Below are 27,759 nucleotides of genomic sequence, written 5' to 3'. Positions count from 1 at the left end.
TATTAGACCACCCAAAAGGGGAGGGAAATGGTGATGTCAGCAGTTACTGCCCCAATTTTGCTGCTAACAGTAAAGCTGGTAAATCTTACTATAGCTGCTTGAGATCTAAAACAGAAAATGCTCCCTCTAGTGGTAAATATGTATATTTGTAAAAAAATATATAATATTTTTCATATAGAAATGTTTGCAAACAGTGCAAACATTGCATTAATACATTTTAATTACTATTTTAAGCTTAATTTAAAAAAAAAATAAAAAATACAAGAAAACTGGTGGCACCTTCCCTTTAATATTTGCCAAATGCCAGAATAATGAGAGAGAATCGTCTAAGGCATTTTTATTACTTACTGCAAAGCCAAAAGATTACATACACTAAGATTACTATGCCTTTAAACAATTCTGGACTGCCCATATGTCATGTTTGGAAGCTTCCGATTTTTTCGGTTTCATTTTTTTGACAACATCCGAGTTAGAGACATACCTGTGGATGTATTTTAATGCACATCTGAAACACACTGCTTCTTTGTGTAGGGTCATTCCATGTCAAGTGAACCAATGATTTTTACCTCTATTTTTAATTCTTTTGAGATTTTGTTATTTGGTAATAGTATGTCAGAGAATGCAAAGTGTGAAGAAAAAAAAAATCTAGATATTTTTTTTTCTAATTGATTTTCAAAGTTTGGAAAAAGTTCAAATTTCGGTGTTGCCTGCCTTTACATTTCTCCTCAAAAGTCAGGCTAGAAAAAAAGATAGGGAAACAAAAACACCATTCTACTCAGAACTGTACAGGCTTTCACCAGATGTCACAAGAGTATTTTTTAAAATTTTGCGTTTCCGTTCGCATGGGTAAAATTATCAAATGTGTTTCCGAAAAAAAACATTTAATTTCAAAATGTCAAAAACTGCACATGTGCCTGCTATGCTCCTAGCCACATCTGTGCCAAAATATAAGTTGGGATCGTGATGGAATCAGATTTAAAAAAAATAAAACTATTACAGTGTCAATTAGAAAATCTCGCATTCAGATCTGTTCAGCCTGTGGTCTAACAGTGTGGGGTCTATATTTACCAAATAATCCATGATTTAAGATATTACGGTATTATTTTATTATGTTACAGAGTCTTACAAGCAGGAGAGGGCAGAGGAGAAAGCTGTGTTAGGCCATGTTCACACAGTGCGTTTTTTTCTGCGGAACCGCAGCGTTTTTGCCGCTGCGGTTCCGCAGCTGTTTTCCATGCAGGGTACAGTACACTGTACCCTATGGAAAACAGGAACCACTGTGCACATGATGCGGGAATCGGGAAAAAAAGCCGCGCTGAATAGCCGCGGTAAAAAAGAAGTACCATGTCACTTCTTTTTTCGGAGCCGCAGCGGTTGTGCACCCATAGACCTCCATTGTGAGGTCAAACCCGCAGTAAAACCCGCAGATCAAAAATATATCTGCGGGTTTTATTGCGGTTTGTGGTGCCGAACCGCTGCAGCAGGAAGTGCGGGGAAGCGGGCGGAAGTGCGTGGGCGGAGTGTGGCTGCCCCGATCCCACCCCCCCATGCTCCGATGCTCCCCCCGGTACTCCGATGCCCCCCCCCCCCCCGTGCCCTAATCTCCCCCCTTATACTTACCCGGCCTCCCGGTGTCCGTCCGGCCGTCTTCTCCCTGGGCGCCGCCATCTTGCAAAATGGCGGGCGCATGCGCCGGCAGATTCGTTCCAAAGTGCATTTTGATCACTGAGATATAACCTATCTCAGTGATCAAAATAAAAAAAAATAGTAAATGACACCCCCCCCCCCCCTCCCTTTGTCACCCCCATAGGTAGGGACAATAAAAAAAAAATTAAGAATTTTTTTTTTTTTTCTTCCACTAAGGTTAGAATAGGGTTAGGGTATTTTCAGCCATTTTAACCCTAAAAAAAACTTCCTAGAAAACACACAGACTCTGCATAGAAAACTGCATAAAAAAAAAGATCAAAAAACGCATCAAAAAACGCACCAAAAAAGCACAAAAAAAAGGACCAAAAAAAGGACCTGCGTTTTCTGCCAAGAGCTGCGGTTTCAGTCCTGAAAAAAAAAAAAAAGGATGGAAATCAGGAACGTGTGAACATACCCTTAGGGCTTAACCCGAGAATGACCAGGGGTAGACAGTGACATATTCACACCAAATTTTAACACTCAGGCAACTGTTCAAAAGGAGTAAGAAAAATATTCTTAACATCCAGTTCATGGATTGTACAAACCAGGACTACAAAGAGGAGAAGAGTTTGTGAAAACCTCGGTTACAGGAAGCAGAACCCATCACAGGGACTCAATTCCGGACTGTCATCCCATGTAGTGACACAGAAATAAAAACAAAGACAGTGAAGTCCATGAAGTGGTAGAAGGTGGCACAAGATTGGCAATGGATGGCATAACTGGTGATGTGACCATGATTGGCGCTGGTGGCGGCTACTGGACTCTCCAAAGATTGTGAACATAAAGTAGAAGTGACTTTTCTGCACCTTCTGGTCCAGTGCCATCCTTTGTGTACATTTTAAAAGTCAACAAAAATCACATATTAACTCAGGTGGAACCGAACACCATGACCGGCCGCACATACGCTGACACATAAGGAAATAGCCATGGCTAGTAAGCGCTTATGGACAAGGTTACATTTCATCCACTAGAAGGGACGAGATGATAAAAGGCCCGTTTAAAAACCTACTATTAATTGTTTGATTAGTTCATATTTTATAGAACGAGGATTTAACTACTGTACTATTCTTCTTAAAACACTTCATAGATGACATGTTTAGTGATATAATAGAAAAAAAAAATAGTTCCATGTATAAATAGGTGGTAAAAATATTGGTTCTTTTAATCTGGTTTTTAACATATAATTTGGATGAGACTATTTAGAAAAGCACACTTGAGGATATGATCACCTTTTTTCTTTTGGCTTGTTCAATGCATTCAGGTTGAAAATGCTGAGCACGTTGTGTTATGATAAAGATGTATTTATTCTGGCACTTCGGTATTTGTTTTTTTTTTATTGTTGCATATAAATGTTGAATTCAATAAGTTGTAATTTGAAAAGAAAAAAGGAAGAAACTCACAAACATAAAATCAGATGATTCAAGGCTTAAAAACTTTATTTTTTTTTGGTCCCATGTTGAATCCCTGTACAAATATAAACAAAAACACATGCATGTTTTCACAATTTTAAAACATAAGTTTTTTTCACAAATGCGCATCAAAATTTTGAATTTGATTTCTCCAAAACAAAATAAAAAGAAACCTAGTCTTGCGACATATCAAACGAAAGCCGGTACCATTCTGAGAAACATGATGCCTCTCCCACCTCTATCTTAATTCTAGCCTGCGATATGATAAAAAAAATGTAAAGCCATACCAGGCCAAAATCCACGCTTTTTTGAAACTTTAGAAATCTGTAAAAAATTAACTGATGAAGAAAAAAAAAAAAAAAAAAAAAAAAAAAAAACACTTTTAATTTGTAATTAACTAAAGCTGTACTTCATAAAAACAAAAAATAAAAAAAATCTAAAGACGTGAGGTAAAAAAAAAAAAAATATTTGCATCACTTGATATGGAATGACCCTGTAGCATCATGGGAAAGTCTAAAGAAATCAGCCAAGATATCATTAAGAGAATTGTGGACTGGCTCTTTCTTGGGTATAATTTCAAGATACCTAAAGGTGCCTCGTTCATCCGTACAAACAATTATAATCAAGTACAAACAAGATGGGACTATCGGCCATCATACTGCTCAGGAAGGAGACTGATTCTGTGTCCCAGAAATGAACGCGCTTTGGTCTAACGTGCATAAGAACCCAAGGACAAAAACAAAAGACCTTGTAAAGATGATGGCAGAAGATACTATCAATATCCACAGTGAAACCAGTACTGTATCAACATGGGCTGAAAAGGCCACCCTGCCAGATAGAAGCCATTACTCCAAAGGAAACATAAAAAAAAACCCAAAACAGATTATTGTTTGCAAATGCACACAGGAACACAGACCTTAATTTTTGGAGACACATCCTGTAGTCTGATGAAAATAAAATTTAAATTTTTGGGCATAATGACCATCGTTATGTTCAGAGGAAAAAGGGAGAAGCTTGGAAGCCTAAGAACACCATCCCATCTGTGAAACATCGGGGTGGCAGCATCAGGTTTTGGGGTTGTTTTGCTGCAAGAGGGACTGATGCGGCGCTTGACAAAGAGATGGCATGAGAAAAGATGATCATGTGGCACTACTGAAGTAACATCTCAAGACATCAGCCAGGAAGTTAAAGCTTCAGTGGAAATGGGTCTTCCAAATGGACAATGACAAGAAGCATACTGTAAAATGGTAACAAAAGGGCTTAAGGATAAAGTCCACGTTTTGGAGTGGCAATCAAAGCCCTGATCTCAATCCTACTGACAATTTAGGGGCAAAGGTGAAAAGGCAGGTGCGAGCAAGGCGACCTACAAAGCTGGATCAGTTACACCAGTATTGTCAGGAGGAATGGGCTCAAATTCCATCTAACTACTGTGAGAAGCTTGTAGAAGGATATCCCAAACGTTTGACCCAAGTCATTCAGTTTAAGGCTGGTATCAAATGAAATGTATGTAAAACGTTTGACTTTGCAGTAAGTAATAAATGATTCTAGGTTCTTACCGTAAAATCTCTGAGCCTACATTAGAGGACACAGGAAACTATGGGCGTATGCTGCTGCCACTAGGAGGCTGACACTATGCAAATAAAAAAAAAAAAAAAGTTCTCCTCCTCAGTAGTGTACACCCCACCGACCAGGGCCAAGCTGGTCAGTTAGTATTAAAGCAGTAGGAGAAGCAACCTAAAAAAGGAACACAGACTGGTCCAATGGAAGAAAAAAAAAAAAAAAAAAAGGGTGGGTGTTTTGCCCCCCAATTAAGGCTCTAAAATAGATTTTACAGGAAGAAGCCCCAATTTTTTTTTTAATCGCTTCATTGTGGGACACAAGAAACCATTGGATGTCCCAAAAGTAGTACCCAAGGGGAAGGGGGAAGACTACAAGAACTAGTCAAAAACACGAGCAGAGGTGAAAATCACTGCACGGAGACTGGTTAGAGAGCTGCTATTAGGTACCCGAGAAAGAATGTTGCAGGAGGCAGTTTGTCCAGATGCGGAGAGGCGTAAGGAAGACAAAAGATGATGACTGTCCAGATGCAAACAGGGAACCTGAGCATCCGAAGAAACTTTTCTTGACAGAAGGAACACCGAGACGTCCTTTGAGGCGGGCTACCCCAAAGACACCTGGGAAGCCGCTACGAATCAAGGTAGCGTGCACTCTCCACAGGGAAAAAAAAAAAAAAAAAAACACAATGAAAAGAGAAACCAGTTTCCCAGAAAGGAAAACAGAGAACCTGCCCAAAGGGGGGGGGGGGGGAGGTGGTTATCGAGTGAGAACTAGGCTCTGGCACTAAACCAGGAAGGAGAAAAAGGGGCAAATAAAAAGGCGGATCCCCTGCGTAGATAGTATTTACACTTTGACTAGAGGAACCAGAGTTTGGATGCTGCGGTTCACTTGCAGGCCATAAAAAAAAAAAAGATTGGAACGAATCCGTACTGAAGGGAACCTTGTGTAGGACGCTTGATCTCTTCAGAGCGATGCAGGCTCTGTTTCATCAACAAACAGCTCAGAAAAAGAGAACCGTCTAAAGAGACAACCCCTTGCCTGTCGAAGTAGGTAGAACTTAAGACTACCTTGGATGACTCCGCATACTTAGATCAATCAGGAAGCTAAACTCAAGCGTACTGGGATGAGGATGGTCATATGGGACTATGGAAACTGTCCAGATGGGCATTGGAAGGCACAGTAGTAAATAAGCAGTCGAACCTGAACAGAAAGATGGATACCGCCCTACTATGAACAGAGCGGTATCCATCCAGAAGAAAACTTGACTGACGAAAGGATAAATCTTCACTATGACGTCATGAGCGACCTTATGAGTCCTGGACCATCTGGGACGGGGCAAGGATTCTCGTGTATGGACCTGCTTACCTAGGTACGAATCACAACACAACCAAAGATAACGTGACAATGTAATTGTCAGAATACGGATAAGGATACGATTCTTGCCGAAGGAAGAAACCTGTTATCGCAATGTTCCTTATTGGATCCGGGCCTGGAGTAGCCTTTGTATTCTCGTTGAAGTTTGCGCAGAGTAAGATCCAATTCCTGTTGGGGAAGGGGAATAATGGGGGGGGGGGAGAGAACCTGTTCCTGCATCGTTTGGAAATCAAGTCCTGGAGTTGATAGACTTGGGCTCAAGGCTTTGTCCGATGTCTGTAAGAAAGAAGAGGTAAGTACCGTATTTTCCGGCGTATAAGACGACCTTTTAACCCATGAAAATCTTAAAATTCGGGGGTCGTCTTATACGCCGGGTGAAGTCTTATAGGGAGGGTGCGGACCAATGTGCATATGGTGGATGGGTGGGGGAGCCCTCAGCACAGAGACCCCACGCTGCACAAAAAAGGAGCCCCCGCCGCCCCCCAGCACAGAGAGCATCGCTGCCACAATGAGGTAATAGGAGGATACTCCACTTCCACCTTCCCTGTGAGACGCCCCCTCTTAGTCATCGGGACCACTCCACCCCACCGTATGCACATTGGTCACCTGCCCTATAAGCCGACACACGGCGTATAAAAAGACTTAAGAAGATTTTATATTTTAACTAGAAAAGTTGGGGGGGGTCGTCTTATACGCCGGAAAATACGGTACTGATAAACAAGTGGAGAGCTTGGGTATTGAGATAGCTCAAAGGCCTCTAGGATCGTACAGTGAACAGTCAAAAGAATCATGGTATATATAGGATCTGACTCCGTAATAGCCAGAACGTATAAAATTCAATTGGTGAATTATGTATGGTAGGTGTAACGCACTGGATAGTGAAGACAGTCAGAGGACAGCACTGTAAACTGAGCTATTGGATAGTTAGCGGTAGGCCCGAAAAACCAGATGGCAAGGAAAGGCACCTGGGGAGCAAATGCAATCAGGGCACAGTGCGTGGCCAAAAGAAAACTGCAGGTCATCTGGTACTTTACACCCTAGTGCCTGACCTACCTGAAAGTGGACTGGCCACTTTTGATGCTGCTGCAGTAAACAACAGTGTGGAACATGGTAGAGTGTCTGTCTCACTGTAAAAGACCACAAGACATGTAGTAGAAGGTGCCCGACTCACCTGAAAGTGGACTAGTACCGCTGCTGCAGTCAACCACAAGTAGTGAATCAGAAGTGCCTGGTATTCATCGAGTGGTGAATAGAAGGGAGCATAGGCAGATGCTACCTCACCAGACTATGGGAAAGACTATCAGGACCGATGCGGCAATCAACCCTAGGCACATCTGAATCACTGGAAAGACGGCAGATAACGAGTAAATGTACCTGGTAGGTGCTGTATCTAAATCCTGGATGGCGGATAGAGTACTGCTGCAATCGAATGTGAAGAAGAGTGCTTCTCACTCACCTGAACACGGTACAGAACACTAGTAGCACTGCAGCAGTCAACCCAAGACATGTCTAATGGACTGAAAAGATGACAGCTTCAATCTACCGTTCTGTACCTGGTAACTGGGCTGCCATCTGTTCTCAGTATCCTGCGACTGATGCACCGTGGAGTGAACCCTGGAGAAAGGGTATAGAAGAGAGTAGATACGGTGTTGCTGTCCAGGTCTGGATACCTGACAGCATAAGGCAGAATAGCAGTCTCACGTCCGGCTGTGTAGTCAGCCGCACCACGAAGTCTGTCCTGCAGTATATACTGTCCCGTCATCTCTCCTGAAGGCAGAACAGCCAGCTCGGGATCAGAGGGAGACTACACTCTAGTCTGGCATGCTCCTGGGTTTTGAGGTCAGCCTTTTGTCCACTGAGCCACACCAGACATTGCTGGAGGATACAGTCTTTACTCAGCTGGAACTGGGTCCCAAACACTGCAGTAATGAAGGGGTAGGTGCAACTCACCTCTCAGCCTAGAGCAGCACAACGCTGGCATCAGGAAAGGGGCTGCGGGGAGATGCAGGAGTGCCTGTTTTACCTGGAGAAAACGCCATCTTCCGGGTCCAGGCAGATGGCGACCATAGGGAGGGAGAGTAGGGCTCTCAAACTAGAAAAAGGGTGTGAGCTTTCGTGCCACTGAAGGAGGAAAGGGGCATGCATGTGACAGGCTCGCTTGAAAAAGCTGGGGAGGGCGGGGCTAACTGCTGCAACTGGGCGCATATTATATTATATATATATTTTACACACACACATCCTAGATGGTGGCCCGATTCTAACGCATTTGGTATTCTAGAGTAAGTAAGTGTGTGTGTGTGTGTGTGTGTGTGTGTGTGTGTGTGTGTGTGTGTGTGTGTGTGTGTGTGTGTACATACATCTCTATCCCAGGCAGTATATAACACAGCCGACGCAGTATATAGCAGTGTGGGCACCATATCCCTATTAACAAAGATAATTAAAAAAAAAAGTTATATACTCACCCGCCGGCAGCCAGCGAAGCTGTCCCGATGCGCGCTACTGCCGCCAGCTTCCGTTCCCAGCGATGCACTGCAAAATTATCCAGATGACTAAGCGGTCTTGTGAGACCGCCAAGTCTTCTGGGTAATTTCACAATGCATCTCTGGGAACGGAAGCTGGCGGCAGCCGCGCAGGCATCGGCGGACGACGGAAAGAGAGAATAGCAAGTTTTTTTTTTTTTTTTAAATTATTTTTAACATTAGATCTTTTTACTATTGATGCTGCATAGGCAGCATTAATAGAAAAAAGTTGGTCACACAGGGTTAATAGCAGCATTAACGGAGTGTGTTACCCGTGGCATAACGCGGTCCGTTAACGCTGCCATTAACCCCGTGTCAGCGCTGACTGGAGGGGAGTATGGAGCGGTCGCCGGGCACTGACTGGACGGAAGTAGGGAGGGACCAATTCTCGGCCGGACTGTGCCCGTCGAGGACTGGTCCAGGCCGCGACCAATCAGCGACGCGGGATTTCTGTTACAGACAGAAGTACCCCTCAGACAAAATTATATATATCTCTAAAGCCTGCCGAGATGGGGGGGGGGGGATGGGAGCGGCGCATCACAGAGCCGAAAAATGCCACGAAAAAAGCCCTGTGCTCAAAGTCCAAACTACTCCTCTGCTACAGGAAAATATGGTGCACACAAAAGAATTTTTGTTTTATTTACATGGTCGACATGATCCAGTCGTTTCGACTGCACTAGGCAGTCTTAGGCTGTGTGCACACGATGCAGATTTGGTGCAGAATTTTCTGCATAAAATCTGCACTAAATCTGCATCTCCTGGCAGAATCCGCAGGTGCGTTTTTGATCAATGGATTTCTATTATGGAGGGGTGCAGAAACTCTGCAGAACTGCACAAAAGAAGTGGCATGCACTTCTTTGAAATCTGCAGCATTTCTGCGCAGATTTTTCTGCACCATGTGCACAGCTTTTTTTTTTCCACATTGATTTACATTGTACTGTAAATCACAGTGCAGTTCTGCAGCGTTTCTGCTGCAGAAAAATCTGCTGCAGTTCTGCACTAAATCTGCATCGTGTGCACATACCCTTACTCTTGACTAATGGTCAGGTCATAACATGCAGTCATTTATATATTATTTTACAAGGTACAACACAGATGTTCTTAATTCACTTAACAATTGGGTGTTACATATAGCAAGCGATGTAGCAAATACTAGAATGACATTACAAAACTGCAAATTATTAGTGTCCATGAATTTTTCCACAATGCAGGTGTAAAAAATTATATATAAAGACACACACCAAAATTATGAAAAAAAGAACACACATGCAATAGTCTGATGTTGAAATAAGCAAAATTAGAACATACACCAGAATAAAAACCCCAAAGTGTATTTAATAATGACATGGCATAATTGTACCACGTTATGAAGGCGAATGTGAATTCTAACATGTAAACTAATACCTAAAAAACAATTACGGTATTTTTATTTTCAACCATTTAAAAGAATTGTTTGGCTCTGAAACCTAAAAAGTGAGAGTCTTTGGAGGGGTGCAAAGTGCATACATTTTTGAGCAGACTAGTGCTGGTTTGGGGGTGACATGTCCCCGACGGTGAGTGGGGGCGCCACATTGTGACTGAGCTAGGGTGCCAACCTCCGCTGACAGGAAGGGTTCATCAGGGTCCGGTAGGGCCATTTAGGGGTTCATTGCATTTTCAGAAACAACCAGATTACTGGGTCTGCAGGTTGCAGGCAATTTTTGGTATTTTGTCTTTTAAATGGTTGAAAATAAAAATTGTTTTTAGGCATTAGTTCACGTTAGTCTGTTAATTTACTATACCTTTGCATCTTTTTTTTTTTTTTTTTTTTTTAAGAAGAATTAATTCTACCAAATGAAAAAGATAAATTGGCATTTGACAAATATTAATAAATATGGTAATCCTAATCGGCCTAAAACGGCAAAGGCATACTCTGATTTATGTCAGATATTAAGAAAAACGTACGTACGTGCGTGCGTGCGTGTATGTGTGTATATATATTTTATGTCAACTTCTAGTTTCAACTGTAAATACAATCACACAATATACTACGCTTTACCATTATGTAACTTTGAAATTTAAGCACGCTTTTTTATTATAATTCACTATTGTGAAGGAAAACCAAAAGTAAACAGCACATTTTACCTTGGAAAGGAAGTTATAGTACAAATAAAAACATTGTCTGACAGCAGTGAAGAGGCTTCTTGGCGTCGTTTCTTCATGTTATCTTCTACCGTATTAAACTCGGCCATTGTTCCTCCATAGGGCTGCCCAGGAGTTCCCTCAATCATATAGCTGCCATACTCTGGTCTCCAAAGGGTCGGATGGCTGAATTTGGGATACAGAAAGTATTGTCATTTTCCCCATTAAAAGTTCTCACAAATAAGTGATGAATATGCATGGAATTAGTAATGTTTGCAATCCTCTGCCCGTCTGGGCAGTATTAAGGCTTCTAAGCCAGAGAAACAGTAGTCGGTTCAGTGCTGATGGGAGCCAGGTTTGACTGATCCAGGGAGTTTTCCTCCTCTTATAAATTGCTTATTATGTAAGTTGGCTCTTCTCCAAGTCTGTACTATATGAATACAGTAAGTTTATAATTTCTGGTAACAGAAGATCTGAGACTGAAAAGGACACTACTATGGCTGAATGAGGAGTACTAAATAAAAACAAGTAAAAAAGATTTAAAACATTGGAGGCTGCAGGTTTTGAAGAACAATTCAAAAGCAACAAAAATAGGGTATGCTAATAAAAGATTGTAAATTCAAATAAAGGAAAGAGGACAAACGTAAGCCTGAGATATGAATCCTGCCCTTTTCATCTGTAAGTTATTAGTGCCAGATATCTGTAATTGAGACCAATCAATGTTCGCCATCTAATAGAAGAACTGCAGCTAACGCCCAGGTGAACTTTTACAGATAACCTAAACTTTACAAGACCATATCTGCGCAAATGAAAGGAGATATTAAAAAACAAAAACTGTTTTACTCAGCTCTGCAGCCATTAATGATACCTCAAGTACATCAAGCTCAAACTGGTTAAAGATCATCCAAGTTCCTTGTGAATGGCATTAAGGGTAAAGTCATAGGGGCGGATTCATCAAGACTCGTGCTACGCCAATTCTGTCTATATGGCGACAAAGTCATGAAGAGGCGCACAACACTTAATTCAGCGCCTTTATTAAGTGGCGTGACCTGCACCAGAAAACACTGGCAGATGTGATTAATCTGACAGGGGGCAGAGACACACCATTGCCCATTTAGGCAGTGCTCATACAAGGTGGTTTGAAAAACTCCAAAAACCGCTAAAAGTTTTGGAGCTTTTCACAGCTTTTGATGAATTGGCTGCTTAGCTACTGTTGACCAGAGTAACCTTGTAGGATAAATAATGATCGGCTTCATTGTATATTACAAAAAGAATCAACATACAATGCGCTCATTAACAAGAGCACAGAAGATGAATTTTAAGGGTTAAATCCCAGTGTAATGTTACCTCGGACCACAACTTCAATACGGGATTCAGTGCCACATTGTAATAAGACAAAAGTTTTATATCGGGTTGGAGATCACTTATAACAAAAGGCTGGTAAAATCCTTCTCAGCTTCCCTATTTGCCAACGATTCTTCAAACATTAGCTGACCCTTGTGTACACACAGTAGGACACCAATATGACAGGTTTATACATGCCCCAGCTGTGTTTTTACCTCTTCACGTTATAGGGGATAGGTTGTATTCTTTACTCCTCCAATAATGAACGATTGATTTTCTATTAAAATGTTTAGCCTTTTGCACTTGGTGGGTTAATGCTTTTTCATAACCTACTTTAGGTTTATGTTCTATCAATTTGATGTACATGCATAGTCTGTTACATCTCTATAATAACCACAAGTCACTAATACAGCTCTGACAAAAATTAAGAGACCACTGCAAAATGTTCAGTTTGCCTGATTTTTCTCTTTATAGGTATATTTTTGAGTAAAATGTAAATTGTTCTTTTATTCTATAAGCTACTGACAACAAGTCTCCGATGTTCCAAGCAATAGATCTTCTATTTATTTTCTGAAAATGAGAAATGGTCAAAATAACAAAAAAAATGCATTGATTGCAGACCTCAAATAATGCAAAGAAAGCATATATAGAGATTAGATGCTATAATTATATATATATATATATATATATGTATATACATATATATACACATATATATATATATATACACATACACTAGCTGAAGAGCCCGGCGTTGCCTGGGCATAGCGAATATCTGTTAGTTATAGCACCTAAGTTGCCTTATTTTCCCCCCCACTCCTTATTTCGACCTCACATCTGTCACTTCCCGATCACTCCACTATTTTCCCTCACTCCTCTCATTTTGCACTCACACCTTTTCATTTTCACCTCACACCCCTCATTTTCACCTCAGTATATACATGTTTGTCTTATCCCTGTAGTATACACCTGTATGTCATCTCCTCCTGTATATAGTATATATCTGTGTGTCATCTCCTCTGTATATAGTATGTATCTGTATGTCATCTCCTCCTGTATTAGACCGCGTTCACACGTTATTTGGTCAGTATTTTTACCTCAGTATTTGTAAGCTAAATTGGCAGCCTGATAAATCCCCAGCCAACAGGAAGCCCTCCCCCTGGCAGTATATATTAGCTCACACATACACATAATAGACAGGTCAGGTGACTGACAGCTGCCGTATTTCCTATATGGTACATTTGTTGCTCTTGTAGTTTGTCTGCTTATTAATCAGATTTTTATTTTTGAAGGATAATACCAGACTTGTGTGTGTTTTAGGGAGAGTTTCATGTGTCAAGTTGTGTGTGTTGAGTTGCATGTGGCGACATGCCTGTAGCAACTTTTTGTGTGTCAAGTTGCATGTGACAGGTTAGTGTAGCAAGTTGTGTGCAGCAAGTTTTGCGCGTGGCGAGTTTTATGTGTGGTGCCTTTTGAGTATGTGCAAGTTTTGTGTGAGGCAACTTTTGCATGTGTTGCAACTTTTGTGCATGTGGCAATTTTTCCACGTGTGCAAGTTTTGCGTGTGGCGAGTTTTCCATGAGGTGAGTTTTGCACATGTGGCGAGTTTTGAGCGGCGACTTTTGTGTTTTGACTTTTAATGTGGCGAGGTTGGTGTAGGTTTGGTGAAATGTGTGCTGTGGGTGGCATATGTGTTCAAGCACGTGGTAGTGTGTGGCGCATTTTGTGTGTGTTCATATCCCCGTGTGTGGTGAGTATCCCATGTCGGGGCCCCACCTTAGCAACTGTATGGTATATACTCTTAGAGTGAGAGCGATGGCACCAAAGTCCCCCTTGTTCACATCTGGCAGCTGTCAATTTACCTCCAACACTTTTCCTTTCACTTTTTCCCCCATTATGTAGATAGGGGCAAAATTGTTTGGAGAATTGGAACGCACAGGGTTAAAATTTCGCCTCACAACATAGCCTATGACGCTCTCGGGGTCCAGACGTGTGACTGTGCAAAATTTAAAAAAAAAAAAAAGCTCGAGTCTGGCATTTAGATTTTTTCCTCTTTACAGTGTAGTGACAAGTCATTTGTCCACTAAAACTAAAAATTATAATGTTTTTAATGCCGCTATCAGATACAGATAGTGGGATTTGACAGGTTAATTGCAGACGGAGCGCCACTGCACCCGCAGCTGTTATCAGTCGTTATGTGCAGGGGGGGCAGACCAGAGGCAGGGACACAACTTTCACGTCAAAGGTCGTGAAGGTGTTGATGTAGTGTTCCGAAACAACTTCATTTTCATCATTTAATGCCATAATCAAACTATTTTCTAATACATTTGAATTAAAAGTTCACAAACAACACTTTTTCCACACGGTTAAGAGTCAAACTATAGACTACATTACACCAACGGTAAGGATTAAGCCAGCATTTAATGAAAGGAAACCTATTACTATGGAGTTCTGAAGTAGAGAAAAACCCCAAATCTGGCCCAACATTTTATTTCCACAAAGTTTGAGTAGCTCTTCTCACTGTAGGCACTAGCTAATATTATCCATCAGCTGCCATCTGCAGGAGAAATGAGGAAAATAAGCAGTAACAGAACAGCAAAAAACAAAAAAAAACTAAGTTAACATACTTTGGATTTATTTTTTCACCTCTGCCTTGAAGTGTATCAAGCATTTCTTCTCCTTGTAGTACTAATCGCACCTTGCGATTTTCATGATCAAAGGCAACCAACATATACTCCACCTGAAAAAAAAAATTGTGGAATAAAGGTTTCAAAATATGAATTTTACCATGAACATAATACATCTTCAGGTTTTACCAATAAATCCCATTTAAACTTTCAGACTTTGAAAGCTACAGAAGTCACATGGAAGCATGTCTTTCATAGTCCGTGAGCTCTGCCTTCGCCAGCTCCTCTGAATCAGTACAGGGTCATTTTTGTATGATACAGACATGGATTTTCTCATTAGTTTGACTCAAACTTTTTATTTCAGATTAATAACTTCTTTAAAAAAAAAAAGAGAGCAGGTTTAGGATTTAAAGGGAATCTGCCACCAGGTTTTTGCTATTCCCATGAGAAAAGTATGATGTAGGGACTCCAGCGATGTATCACATGCCGAGCTGCTTAAGGAACGTTTGATAAAAAAAAAATTATTATTATTATTATTATTATATATCTACTATATAATTGTCTAAGGGTCACTTCCGTCTTTCTGTCTGTCCTTCTGTCACGGTTATTCATTCGCTGATTGGTCTCGCCAGCTACCCGTCATTGCTGCCGCAACCAATCAGCGACGGGCACAGTCCGGAAGAAAATGGCCGCTCCTTACTCCCCGCAGTCAGTGCCCGTCGCCCACATACTCCCCTCCGGTCACCGCTAACACAGGGTTAATTCTGGCGGTAACGGACCGCATTATGCCGTGGGTAACGCACTCAGTTACCGCCGCTATTAACCCTGTGTGCACCCAACTTTTTACTATTGAATGTAATGTAAAAAATGTAATGTTAAAAAAAAAAAACAACAAAACCTGCTATACTCACCCTCCGTAGTCGCTCGCGCCGGCCGCCATCTTCCGTTGCAGGTTCCGGTGGCAAAGATGGTATGGGAGAAGGACCTGCCATGATGTCATGGTCATGTGACCGCGACGTCATCACAAGTCCTGCGCTCATACCAACCCTCGGACCGGAAGCTGCCATGGACTACAAGGGGCCCTCGGAAAGGTGAGTATATATTTTTTAACCTGTGACAAACCTGGCTGGGCTATATATCACCATTTTATCTGCTAATCTACCAGTTCTCTTTATAATGACCACACCACCAAGTGACGGCTGTTTACACTGCATAGCCAGTAGTTCATGAAAATGGAGGTGTTCTGTCTCCGCCATCAAATTTGTTACCTACGATTATCTGTTTGCATAATTTGCAGGTTTCTCAGTATTGATATATTAATACCTTTATTTATCTGTAGTGCTTTGGCTCCCTCTCGCGGTTAGTCATGTTGACAGTTCTATTTTTCTGTTTTTGTATTTTCCATGTCTGATTCTCCTCCCCACTTGCAATGCATTATGGTAGCTCAGCCTCCATCTCCCTCCATTTTCTCTTCACTTCCTTCAGTCTGCTTTCAAGGAAAGACGCTTGTACTTCATCCCCTTTGCGATTGCATTGCCGGTATGTCTTTATGTTCTCTCTAGATATTCCTGCTCTATATTAGCCTAGCTTAACCAGTTGTACTCCTAGTTCAGTTACTAGCTTTCTAAATGTTATGCATAATGTACATCATGTGTAGTATGTATTTCTTCTATACCATGCACTGATTCTATGTATATCATTGTTTACAGTTTCACCGCATCAATATACCATTACGTTTAATAAAGCACAGACTCAAGCACAGTCTCCTTATTGGACTCCGGTATAGCGGTTTAGCTGCCTGTATAGTTACGTGGGCCTGTCTCATTTAGTGAGGACAGAACAGGAGGACTACCTGGCAGTAGGTTTACTAGTAACCTAGTGATAATTTTCTGCTGATAAAACAGTGGTTGTATCAAAGCTACAGCAAGCAGCCCAGTAAATAGCATAGCTGGAATCAGGATATGTGATCCTACATTAAGCTGCTCTCAAGTTAGGTGGCAAAAACCTGGTGACAGATTCCTGTTAAAGGGAACCTATCACCCCGAAAATCGCGGGTGAGGTAATCCCACCGGCATCAGGGGCTTATCTGCAGCATTCTGTAATGCTGTAGATAAGCCCCCGATGTTACCTGAAAAAGGAGAAAAAGACGCTAGACTATACTCACCCAGGGGCGGTCCCGCTGCTGGTCAGGTCGGATGGGCGTCTCCGGTCCGCTGCGGCGCCTCCCATCTTCTTTCCATGACGTCCTCTTCTGATCTTCAGCCACGGCTCCGGCGCAGGCGTACTTTGCTCTGCCCTCTTGAGGGCAGAGGATAGTACTGCAGTGCGCAGGCGCCGGAAAGGTCAGAGGCCCGGCGCCTGCGCACTGCAGTACTTTGTCTGCCCTCAACAGGGCAGAGCAAAGTACGCCTGCGCCGGAGCCGTGGCTGAAGATCAGAAGAGGACGTCATGGAAAGAAGATAGGAGGCGCCGCAGCGGACCGGAGACGTCCATCCGACCTGACCAGCAGCGGGACCGCCCCTGGGTGAGTATAATATAACGTCTTTTTCTCCTTTTTCAGGTAACATTGGGGGCTTATCTACAGCATTACAGAATGCTGCAGATAAGCCCCTGATGCCGGTGGGATTACCTCACCCGCGATTTTCGGGGTGACAGGTTCCCTTTAAAGAAAACATTTTCAATCAATGAAAAAAAAAAAAAAAAAAACAAGATTTGGAGCAATAAAGTTTATGTATCTGCCTGAAACCGCCATAAGGCAGAAGAAACATACCGTGATGTAATTTCAAAGTTATATAGACTTGTACAATGAACACTGGACACTATCAAAATCCTAGGTTAACTCTAAAATAAACTTTCCACAAGACTTGACATGCAATACCAACAACACCGTCCAGCCCTGTGAGAAATGATACCGAAAATGTAGTTTGTTAAACGCTAGTGCTGCATCGACTTCTCTGCAGCTAAACGAATTGGTTTAAAAGAAGTTGAACTACACTTGGACAATTTCTACTCCTACCCTTCGCTTGTCCCCCATAAAATAAAAAGCAATACTTTCTCCCATGCTGATGACACTCATTCTCCCAGGCCTCCTCTACAGTTGCTGTGACATTGGCACCCAATCAGCGCTGGGAGTCACTTTCCCTGCTTCCTGGAAGTCCAAGATCAGCTGCAGCCTGGACTTCCTCTTCATGTTCGACTTACCTGAAGGCGGAGACAGTGACGGCAGCGCTGATTGGGTGCCGCTATCACAACTACAGCACAAGAGCCCGAGACAGCAAGTGCCGACACCGTGGGAAAGGTGCTGGCATGGGATGAGAGTATAGCTTTAATTATTTTTATGGGGGCCAAACATTTTGATCATGGAGTTGTCCTACTAGTGCACTACCCCTTTAATCCCTAGCACTAGGAATTGCCTTCAGTAAGGCCAATTTTCACACATCCAACAGTCATGGTCTGAGTATGGACTGGCCACAGATCTCCTGACCCAAACCCAGCCTCATGTGCCCTTAAGACATTGTAGTGTCATAAGTAGAGGCGAGTGAATATAGTCGGATCCATCCTTATTCGGCATGCTATAGCGCTTACTGAAGAAGCTGCATCGGGAATCCGGATACCTGAAGCGCTCAGGTGTCCAGCTCCATGTGTCGCGGTTGTGTAACAGTCACAACACATGCATGGAGGGTCTGTTTTTTGTGACTGTCACACAACCACAACACATGGAGCTGCAGCACCGGACACCTGATTATCAGGTACACTCCAGGTAACCGGGTTCCCGCTGCAGCTTTAAACGCTTTAGCTTGCCGAATAATGAGGAAGCCAACGATGTTCGCTCATCTCTATTCCCAAGTCACAGCAGGAGTATTACGATATGCAGTCATCAGTATCATGGCATATCTAGCGCTTTACAATACAGGTTATAATTGGTTACAAGCTCTGGCAGGCGAGTGCCAATTGAATGACGCCAAGTGCTTTACGTAATTTTGCAAGGTCATACTTGTTTTACACCAAAATAAAAAGGCACTGCAGAGGAAGTAGGCGAATACAATCATGCACAGTGACACACCGCAAGTTAGTGCAAGCCAAATCTGTCCCGCAAGTACAATCCATCAGGGTGAGAGACATATTGGTGGAAACTAGAGAGCACATATGCTCCCCTTTTTTCTACGTTCATATACACACACACAAACACACTTCATGACCTGGCTTTTTTATGTATTTATTTCCCCCTGGAGCCATAACTTTTCCAGAATTTTTTCCATCAACGCAGTCATGTGGGACAAGTTGTAGTTGGCACTGCACCATTCGTTTCACCATATAAAAAGTTAGAGAAAAAAAAAAAGTGTTCTATTTTTACAGCAATTATCTTAAAAGGTCAATAGAATTGTGGCGATTGTAAACTTAAGATTATATTTTAGTGGTTTAAAAGGAAAAAAAAAAAAATACAATACTGACCAGATTAGCAGCATAATCCAGGTCCTGGTCAGGAAAAGGTGGTGCTAGATATTGTTTTTTGCAACTGTTTCTATGTCACAGTAGTTTCTAAAATCTCCTTTTAATGAAAATTCCACCGAGGCTCAGAAAGCATGATGCATGGTCAAAGAGGAATCCTGATCTTTCCGAGAAGAGCGGTGGGGGTAAAAACAAACATGCCTCCCACAAAACCTAGGATCCTATGAGTGTTCCATTATAATCACATTGGTGCCAGAGCATCTTTTAGTGTACACAAAAAAAAGCTAGCGTAACAGTCACTGGCTTTTCTACTTTCAATTTGAAAGCAAGCAACCATAAGCCATCTGCAACAGGCTCCGAGTCACCCAAGGCCGGGACCGGAAAGGCATATAATGTCAGCGTGCGTTCCATGAAGGCAACAGCAGCTGCACGCACGGTTCTGGGCAGTATTACTCTAGAATAGTCCATGTAATAGCAGGCAACTCCTGCACCGATTCAACACTGACAAATGCATAGAACTGTGCACGGACCCAACAACATCTAGAATTTGCCTCAATTTCAGACTAAGCTCCCACAATAAACTTTAGGTAATTTTTTTTTTTAACCCCTTAAGCCCCAAGGGTGGTTTGCACGTTCATAACCGGGCCAATTTTTACAATTCTGACCAGTCCCTTTATGAGATTATAACTCTGGAACGCTTCAACGGATCTTGGCGATTCTGACATTGTTTTCTCGTGACATATTATACTTCATGATAGTGGTAAAATTTCTTAGATATAACGTGCGTTTATTTGTGAAAAACAGAAATTTGGCGGAAACTTTGAAAATTTCCAACTTTGAATTTTTATGCCCTTAAATCACAGAGATATGTCACACAAAATACTTAATAAGTAACATTTCCCACATGTCTACTTTACATCAGCACAATTTTGGAACCAAAATTTTTTTTTGTTAGGGAGTTATAAGGGTTCAAATTTGACCAGCAACTTCTAATTTTTACAACACCAATATTTTTTAGGAACCACATCAAATTTGAACTCATTTTGAGGGGTCTATATGATAGAAAATACCCAAGTGTGACACCATTCTAAAAACTGCACCCCTCAAGGTGCTCAAAACCACATTAAAGAAGTTTATTAACCCTTCAGGTGTTTCACAGGAATTTTTGGAATGTTTAAATAAAAATGAACATTTTACTTCTTTTCACACAAAATTTACTTCAGCTCCAATTGGTTTTATTTTACCAAGGGTAACAGGAGAAAATGGACCCCAAAAGTTGTACAATTTGTTCCGAGTACGCTGATACCCCATATGTGGGGGTAAACCACAGTTTGGGCACATGGCAGAGCTCGGAAGGGAAGGAGCGCCATTTGACTTTTCAATGCAAAATTGACTGGAATTGAGATGGGACGCCATGTTGCGTTTGGAGAGCCACTGATGTGCCTAAACATTGAAACCCCACACAAGTGACACCATTTTGGAAAGCAGACCCCCTAAGGAACGTATCTAGATGTGTGGTGAGCACTTTGACCCACCAAGTGCTTGACAGAAGTTTATAATGCAGAGCCGTCAAAAAAAAAAAAAAAAAAAAAAAAATCTTATTTTTTCACAAATATGATCTTTCCTCCCCCAATTTTTTATTTTTCCAAGGGTAAGAAAAGAAATTGGACCCCAAAAGTTGTTGTCCAATTTGTCCTGAGTACGCTGATACCCCATATGTCGGGGTAAACCCCTGTTTTGACGCACGGGAGAGCTCGGAAGGGAAGGAGCACTGTTTTACTTTTTCAATGCAGAATTGGCTGGAATTAAGATCGGACGCCATGTCGCGTTTGGAGAGCCCTGATGTGCCTAAACAGTGGAAACCCCCAATTCTAACTGAAACCTTATCTCAAACACACCGCTAACCCTAATCCCAACCGTAAATGTAATCCAAGCCCTAACCGTAGCCCCAGCCCTAACCGTAACGGGAAAATGGAAACATTTTTTAAATTTTTTTTATGTTTCTCTAACTAAGGGGGTGATGAAGGGGGGTTTGATTTACTTTTATAGCGGGTTTTTTAGCGGATTTTTATGATTGGCAGCCGTCACACACTAAAAGACACTTTTAATTGGTACCATTTTTGGGCATGTGACATTTTTTGATCGCTTTTTATTCAGATTTTTGTGAGGCACAAGGACCAAAAACAAGCCATTCATGAATTTCTTTGGGGGGAGGGCGGCGTCGTTTATACTGTTCCACGTTTGGTAAAATGGATGAAGCAGTTTTATTCTTCGGGTCAGTACGATTACAGCGATACCTCATTTAGATATTTTATTATGTTTTGGCGCTTTTATACGATAAAAACTATTTTATAGAAAAAATAGAATTAGTTCTTTACCGGTAATTCGGTTTCTAGGAACCTTCCACGACAGCAGTATCGGAGGATGTCTCCCCGCCCTAATAGGGGACAGGAAACAAAAGAGGTTAAATACCCCTCCCCTTCCTGCAACCACCAGTGTTTTTTCTGGACACAGTAGCATGTATAGTTACCACTTAAGTGCAGGAATCATGAAATAAATAAATCAGATAGGGAAGGAAGTTAGTGCTGTCGTGGAAGGTTCCTAGAAACCGAATTACCAGTAAGAACTAATTCTATTTTCTCCAGTCACCTTCCACGACCGCAGTATCGGAGTGATACCAACCGCTAATTTCTTGGGGGGGGGGGGGGGGGCGGGGGCGGGGGGAACAACCGCTTGCAGAACGCGTCTGCCAAACGATAGGTCCCTGTTGAAGTTGAGCCTATAGTGTCTGGTGAATGTATGGATTGACGACCAGGTGGCAGCTCTGCATATCTGCTCTGCTGATGCGCTTCCCCTCTCTGCCCAGGAAGTCGAGACTGAACGGGTGGAGTGGGCTTTCAGTGAAGCTAGAGGTGTAAACATCTGAGATGAGTATGCCAGGCTAATGGCTTGCTTAATCCAATTAGCGATCGTGTTTTTGGCAGCTTTCTTGCCCTTATTTCGTCCTGACCACTGGACGAACAGGTTTTGGTCCTACCTCCAACTTCCCGTCTGTTGGAGGTAGAACAGGACCACCCTGCGGACGTCCAGGGTGTGAAAGACCTCTTCTTTTGGATTAGAGGGATCTGGACAAAATGAGGGTAATATGAGGTCCTGATTTCTGTGAAAATCTGAAACTACCTTAGGTGTAAAGGCAGGGTCTAATTTGAGGATTATACTATCCGTGGTTATGGTCAGGAATGGTTCCTGGATTGATAAGGCCTGTAATTCCCCTATACGCCTGGCAGTAGTGATAGCTACCAGGAAGACTGTCTTAAGGGTCAGGATCTTTAAGCTAGAAGCTGATAGGGGTTCAAAGGGGTCCCCGGTCAGACCTTTTAACACCAAGTTCAAGTCTCAAGGAGGGGTGTGGACATGGAGTCTTGGACGGATTCTAGTTGCCGATGTTATGAATCGTTTGACCAATCGATGGTTTGCTAGATCCTGGTCGAAGAAAGACCCAAGAGCTGACACCTGAACCTTTAGGGTACTAGGTGAAAGCCCCAGTTCTAAGCCCTTCTGGAGGAATTGAAGGATCTGTGCAATATTTGGGTTGAAAGGATCCGGTCTGTTTGGGGAACACCATGATGAGAACTTTTTCCATATTTTGCCATAAATGGCGTTAGTTATTGGCTTCCTACTCTTTTGTAGGGTTTTGATTACTTTCTGCGAGAGTCCTCTGGCTTTCAGGATCTCGGTTTCAGTAACCAGGCTGTCAGCTTTAGCTTGTGTAGGTCTGGATGGGTCAGGGGACCCAGTTGAAGAAGGTCGCCGTCTCTGAGGAAGCAGAATCGGGCCTTCTAGACACATGCTTGTCAATGCGCTGAACCAGCTTCTTCCTGGCCACAATGGGGCTCCCAGAATCGTAACTTGATCTATCCGGATCTTTTGCAACGTTCTGGGTAGCAATGGTATTGGCGGAAAAGCATATGCCAGGGTAAACTCCCAAGGGTGGGAGAAAGCGTCCAGTCCTTGTGCCTCATTTGAGGGGGTCAGGGAGAAGAAGGTGTTTGATTTTTTGTTCCGATTGTTGGCAAACAAGTCCACATCGGGAGTTCCCCACCTCTGGACTAGGGTTAGGAATATATCCTGGTTTAGGGACCACTCCCCTGGATGGAAGTCCCTCCTGCTGAGGTAATCCGCCTGGGAATTGTCCAATCCCTTTATATGTACTGCAGAGATTGACAGAAGGTGATTCTCCGCCCAGGAAAAAATCCTTCCAGCAGTTAACTTCAGGCTCGATTGTCCTGTGCCCCCTTGGTGCCAGAGATAAGCCACAGTGGTCATATTGTCTGACATCACCCGAACATGGTGATCTTGGATGATGACAGATGCGGCTCTTAGTGCCTCTTCCACTGCTTTCAATTCCCTCAGATTTGAGGAACTGTCTTATATTTGGGGGCCACAACCCCTGAAAGTGGGAGCCTTCTATCACGGCGCCCCAACCTCTCTGACTTGCGTCTGTTGTGAGCACTCTGAGAGGAGTTTGATCCCAGCTGACTCCCTGATATAGATTTTGGGAGTTCAGCCACCATGACAGGGAGGATCTCACATGAGAGGGAAGGGGAATCTTCCTGGTTAAAGCCATCTGGCGTCCTCTTGAGTACGTCAGGATGTGCGATTGGAGTATTCTCGTATGGGCCTGGGCCCAGGAGACTGCCTGGATGCATGATGTTAACGAACCCAGGATTGACAGTCTCTTAGTCGGGTTTCTTTGATTTCTGAACCTGGAGATCCTGCGGACAAGATCGGTCTGACGGTCCTTGGGTAGAAAGGACATTCTCTTCTCCGAGTCTAGAAGGACTCCTAGGAATTTCTTCCGTGGAGAAGGTTGGAGGTCTGATTTTGCCAGATCCGGGATCCACCCGAGCGATCCTAGGATGTCGAGGACCTTTGTCACATCCTGATTGAGGCGTGAAACGGATGGGGCAATAAGAAAGTCGTACAGGTATGGAATGACAGACCCCTTGCTGACGAATAAAGATTACCGCTTCTGACATGATCTTGGTGAAGACTCGTGGAGCAGACGAGACTCCGAACGGAAGAACATTGAACTGGTAATGGCTGATCCGCTTGTTTTGGGAAATCGCGAACCTGAGGAACTTCCTGTGGTCTGGATGTATCGGCACATGGTAGTATGCGTCCCTCAGGTCCAACATCGCCATCACCCAGTCCTGACCGATCAGCGGAATTGCTGATTTGATCGATTCCATTTTGAATCTTTGGTATCTTATTACCCGATTTAGAGGTTTCAGGTTTATGATGATACGGTGTTTCCCGGAGGGTTTTTTTTCACCAAGAAGAGATGGGAATAGTGACCTTCTCCTATTTCCTGATGTGGCACATGGGAAATCACCTCTGCTTGAAGCAGGTTTAAGATATCCGGCATCAGAGATTCCCGAAGTCCTGGGGATTGTAGAGAAGTGATAGACGGTGAGGAGGACTCTCGAACTCCAATTTTAGGCCTTCCCGTATGGTACGCAGGACCCACTGATTTGTGGTGATCATATGCCACTGGGAGAGGAATCCAGAGAGTTGACCTCCGACCGGAGAGCAGTCATTGCTTCTCAGAACAGAACAGGAAAAAAAATCCAGCTTCCAAAAATAGTCCAATTTATTGAGAGTAAAATGCAAAGTCCAAAAACATGGTGAACAAGAGAGTGAGTAGCAGCAGGCTACGCGTTTCGAACCGCGTAGCCTGCTGCTACTCACTCTCTTGTTCACCATGTTTTTGGACTTTGCATTTTACTCTCAATAAATTGGACTATTTTTGGAAGCTGGATTTTTTTTCCTGTTCTGTTCTACTATTTACGTGATGACTGCACGGTATCCGAGCTTCCCCACAGCACATGCCTTCAAGGTGAGCTGGTTTCACCCTTTTTTTTTTTTTTTCTCTATTGCTTCTCATAGGTCTGTTGAGGCTGGGGGACCAGGATATTTCTGGCTTTTCCTCCCTTGGGGTAACTCCACCATCCCGATTTGCCCTTACCCCTGTAATTTTGCTGGGAGGGTTTGGTCACGGGGGGAATGAAAAAAACGCTTTCTAGGGTTCTTTTGTTCCAGAAGGACCTTCTTCTTATCTGAGACTTTGTCCAAGATTTCGTCCAGAACTGGCCCAAATACGTAATGACCCTGGAAGGGAATACCACAAAGCTTAGACTTTGAGGTAATATCGCCTCCCCAGGATTTCAGCCACAAAGCCCTCCTAGCTGAATTAGTGAGAACCGCTGATCTAGCGGCAACTCTTACTGATTCTGCGGAGGCGTCCGCGAGGAATTCAGTTGCCTTCTGTAGCAGAGGGAGAGAATTAAGAATCTCTTCCCTAGATGTACCTTGAACAAGGCGATTCTCCAAGGTACGCAGCCAGAGGTACGCAGCCAGAGAAACAAGGATCTGGCTACACATGTTGAGGCCACGTTGGATCTCAATAAATTGGTTGAACTGTCCCAAGATTTCCTCAATAAGCTCTCAGTCTTGCGATCCATGGGATCTTTCAGCTGGGAGGAATCTTCAAAGGGTAGTGCAGTTTTTTTTTTGTTACCCTTGACACCTGGTCAACCTTGGGCATTTTAAATAGAGAACAGTCTCCCTCAAGGGGAAAACGGTTCTTAAACTCTGATGGGACGTTTAACCCCTTTTCCGGGAGGCCCCACTCATGGAGTATAAGGCTTTCAAAGTTTTCGTGTATGGGGAATCCCTTCGCAGATTTAGGCTTTAAACCCCCAAACATGTCATCCTGTACAGAATGGCCCTCCACCTCCTCTTCCACCCCCATGGTGCCCCTCACGATGGACACTAATTCCTCCAAATCCTCGGAGGAAAAAAGATTTTTTATTTTCTGATTTGGGAGCAGAGGTAGAGGTGGAACTCTCATTATCCCAAATGTCCTCTGAACCTGAGGTATGCAATTCTCCTGAGTCGGAGTCAGATACTACCAGGGCTGTCTTCCTTTTCTTAGGAGGGGGAGGCTGCGGAGTCGGAGGTTGGGAGAAGGCCGCCATGGAGGACTGAACCTCCTGCCTGATGAGGGTTCTAATGCTGTCCATGAGTGAGGGCTGTTCAGTACGCAGAACATCGTCTCTGAATGGTTGGCAGAGCTTCTTTTCATATGTGGAGGGAAGCTTGGACGCATATGCAGCACACTTGCGGCTGGGCACCTTATCTTTCTTAGGGGCAGAGACCTTGTCTCCCTAAAAAGAGAAAGTCGGACTAAGTCGCTTAAAATTAAAAAATGGACAGCAAGGGACATCATCCCACTACTTACAGTAGAGGGGTGAGCGCTGTGCGAAGCAGAGTGAAGGGATTTGTCACCGTCCATATGGCCAGAGGTCCTGACTACAGAGGGTCACAGACAGAAGGTCTTACCTGAAGGCTTCCCTAGCCAGGAATAAATAGTATACCGAGGCTCCCAGCGAGATGGGTGGTGCTCCTCCTCCTCGTTAGGGTCCGTTTGGGGGGGGGGGGTACAGAGACGCCCGTCCGGGTTGCCGCTGGATGTCCTAGGCCAGGGCGCTGATCGGCGCGCGCGGGAGCTGCAGCGCAGAAAAAGATGGAAGTTCGGGTGCGCGTCACTTCTGGTGCGTGCGCGCCAGCACCATCAGCAGCGTGGAGGAAGGAGGAAGCCGGGGAGCTGCAGGAGGACCCCGAAGCACCGCACCGCCCTGCTTTGCCTCCCGAAAGAGGCGCGGGTAGGGCGGGTGAAGGTCCCAAGTCGCTTGGAGGACACGGAGATGGGAGCAGTCTGGAGGAGGAGAGCGGAGCCCCCGACCTCGACTGCCCGGCTACCAAGGTAACAGTGCTCCTGATCGCCGGCCACGGCAGCACTATCAGAGAACCTCTTCATGCCCCATAGGGGACAGGAAAAACACTGGTGGTTGCAGGAAGGGGAGGGGTATTTAACCTCTTGTTTCCTGTCTCCTATTAGGGCGGGGAGACATCCTCCGAAACTGCTGTCGTGGAAGGTGACTGGAGAAAATTATTATTTTTGCATTGCTTTATTCTGAGGAGTATAACTTTTTTATTTTTTTTGCTGATGATGCTGTATGGCGGCTCGATTTTTTGCAGGACAAGATGACATTTTCAGCGGTACCATGGTTATTTATATCCGTCTTTTTGATCGTTTTTGATTGCGTGTTATTCCACTTTTTGTTCGGCGGTATGATAAAGCGTTGTTTACCTTTTTTTACGGTGTTCACTGAAGGGGTTAACTAGTGGGCCAGTTTTATAGGTCGGGTCGTTACGGACGCGGCGATACTAAATGTGTACTTTTATTGTTTTTTTTTTTATTTAAAGACACAAAAGAGCACAGTGAGGTAAAAAAATACTCTTGTAAAAAAAAAAAAAAATCATAGTAATAAGCAAGTGCTTGTCAAAAGATGGAAAAAACAGGGTATTTAGTTGACACTTTTTTTGCAAAAAAAATGTATACTAAGCTGCTCCATCAATCGTCAAGGTATACCCATATAGAGCAGAAAACCTGAACATCTGTATAGTGCCTGTATAAGCAGGGTACAGAGGGGGGGGGGGGGGGGGGTCAGTATGATTACAGCGATACCCCACTCATTTTTTTATGTTTTGTCGCTTTTATACAATAAAAACCATTTTAGATTTAAAAAAAAAATCATTTTTGCATCG

General features: G+C 43.3%; 1 protein-coding gene across 2 annotated transcripts in view; it reads right to left on the bottom strand.

Annotated features, from left to right (window-relative positions):
- The window catches only part of GCLC (glutamate-cysteine ligase catalytic subunit), an 87,465-nt gene that overhangs the window by 22,681 nt on the left and 37,025 nt on the right, over window positions 1-27,759 (bottom strand). Inside the window, exons 2-3 of one of the 2 annotated variants that reach the window (XM_069726788.1) lie at window positions 14,657-14,750; window positions 10,670-10,852 (exon numbers count right to left, since the gene is read on the bottom strand). In XM_069726788.1, coding sequence (XP_069582889.1) covers window positions 10,670-10,815 — 146 coding nt within the window. In that variant the 5' untranslated portion in view covers window positions 10,816-10,852; window positions 14,657-14,750. Of the gene's footprint in view, window positions 1-10,669; window positions 10,853-14,637; window positions 14,751-27,759 lie in introns of both variants that reach the window. The other variant, XM_069726787.1, reaches the window with a different exon arrangement.

Source organism: Ranitomeya imitator, chromosome 5 (genome assembly GCF_032444005.1).
Source record: "Ranitomeya imitator isolate aRanImi1 chromosome 5, aRanImi1.pri, whole genome shotgun sequence".
Lineage (NCBI taxonomy): Eukaryota > Metazoa > Chordata > Amphibia > Anura > Dendrobatidae > Ranitomeya > Ranitomeya imitator.
Note: the sequence above shows the minus strand (reverse complement) of the source record. Positions and strands in the feature narration are given on the sequence as shown.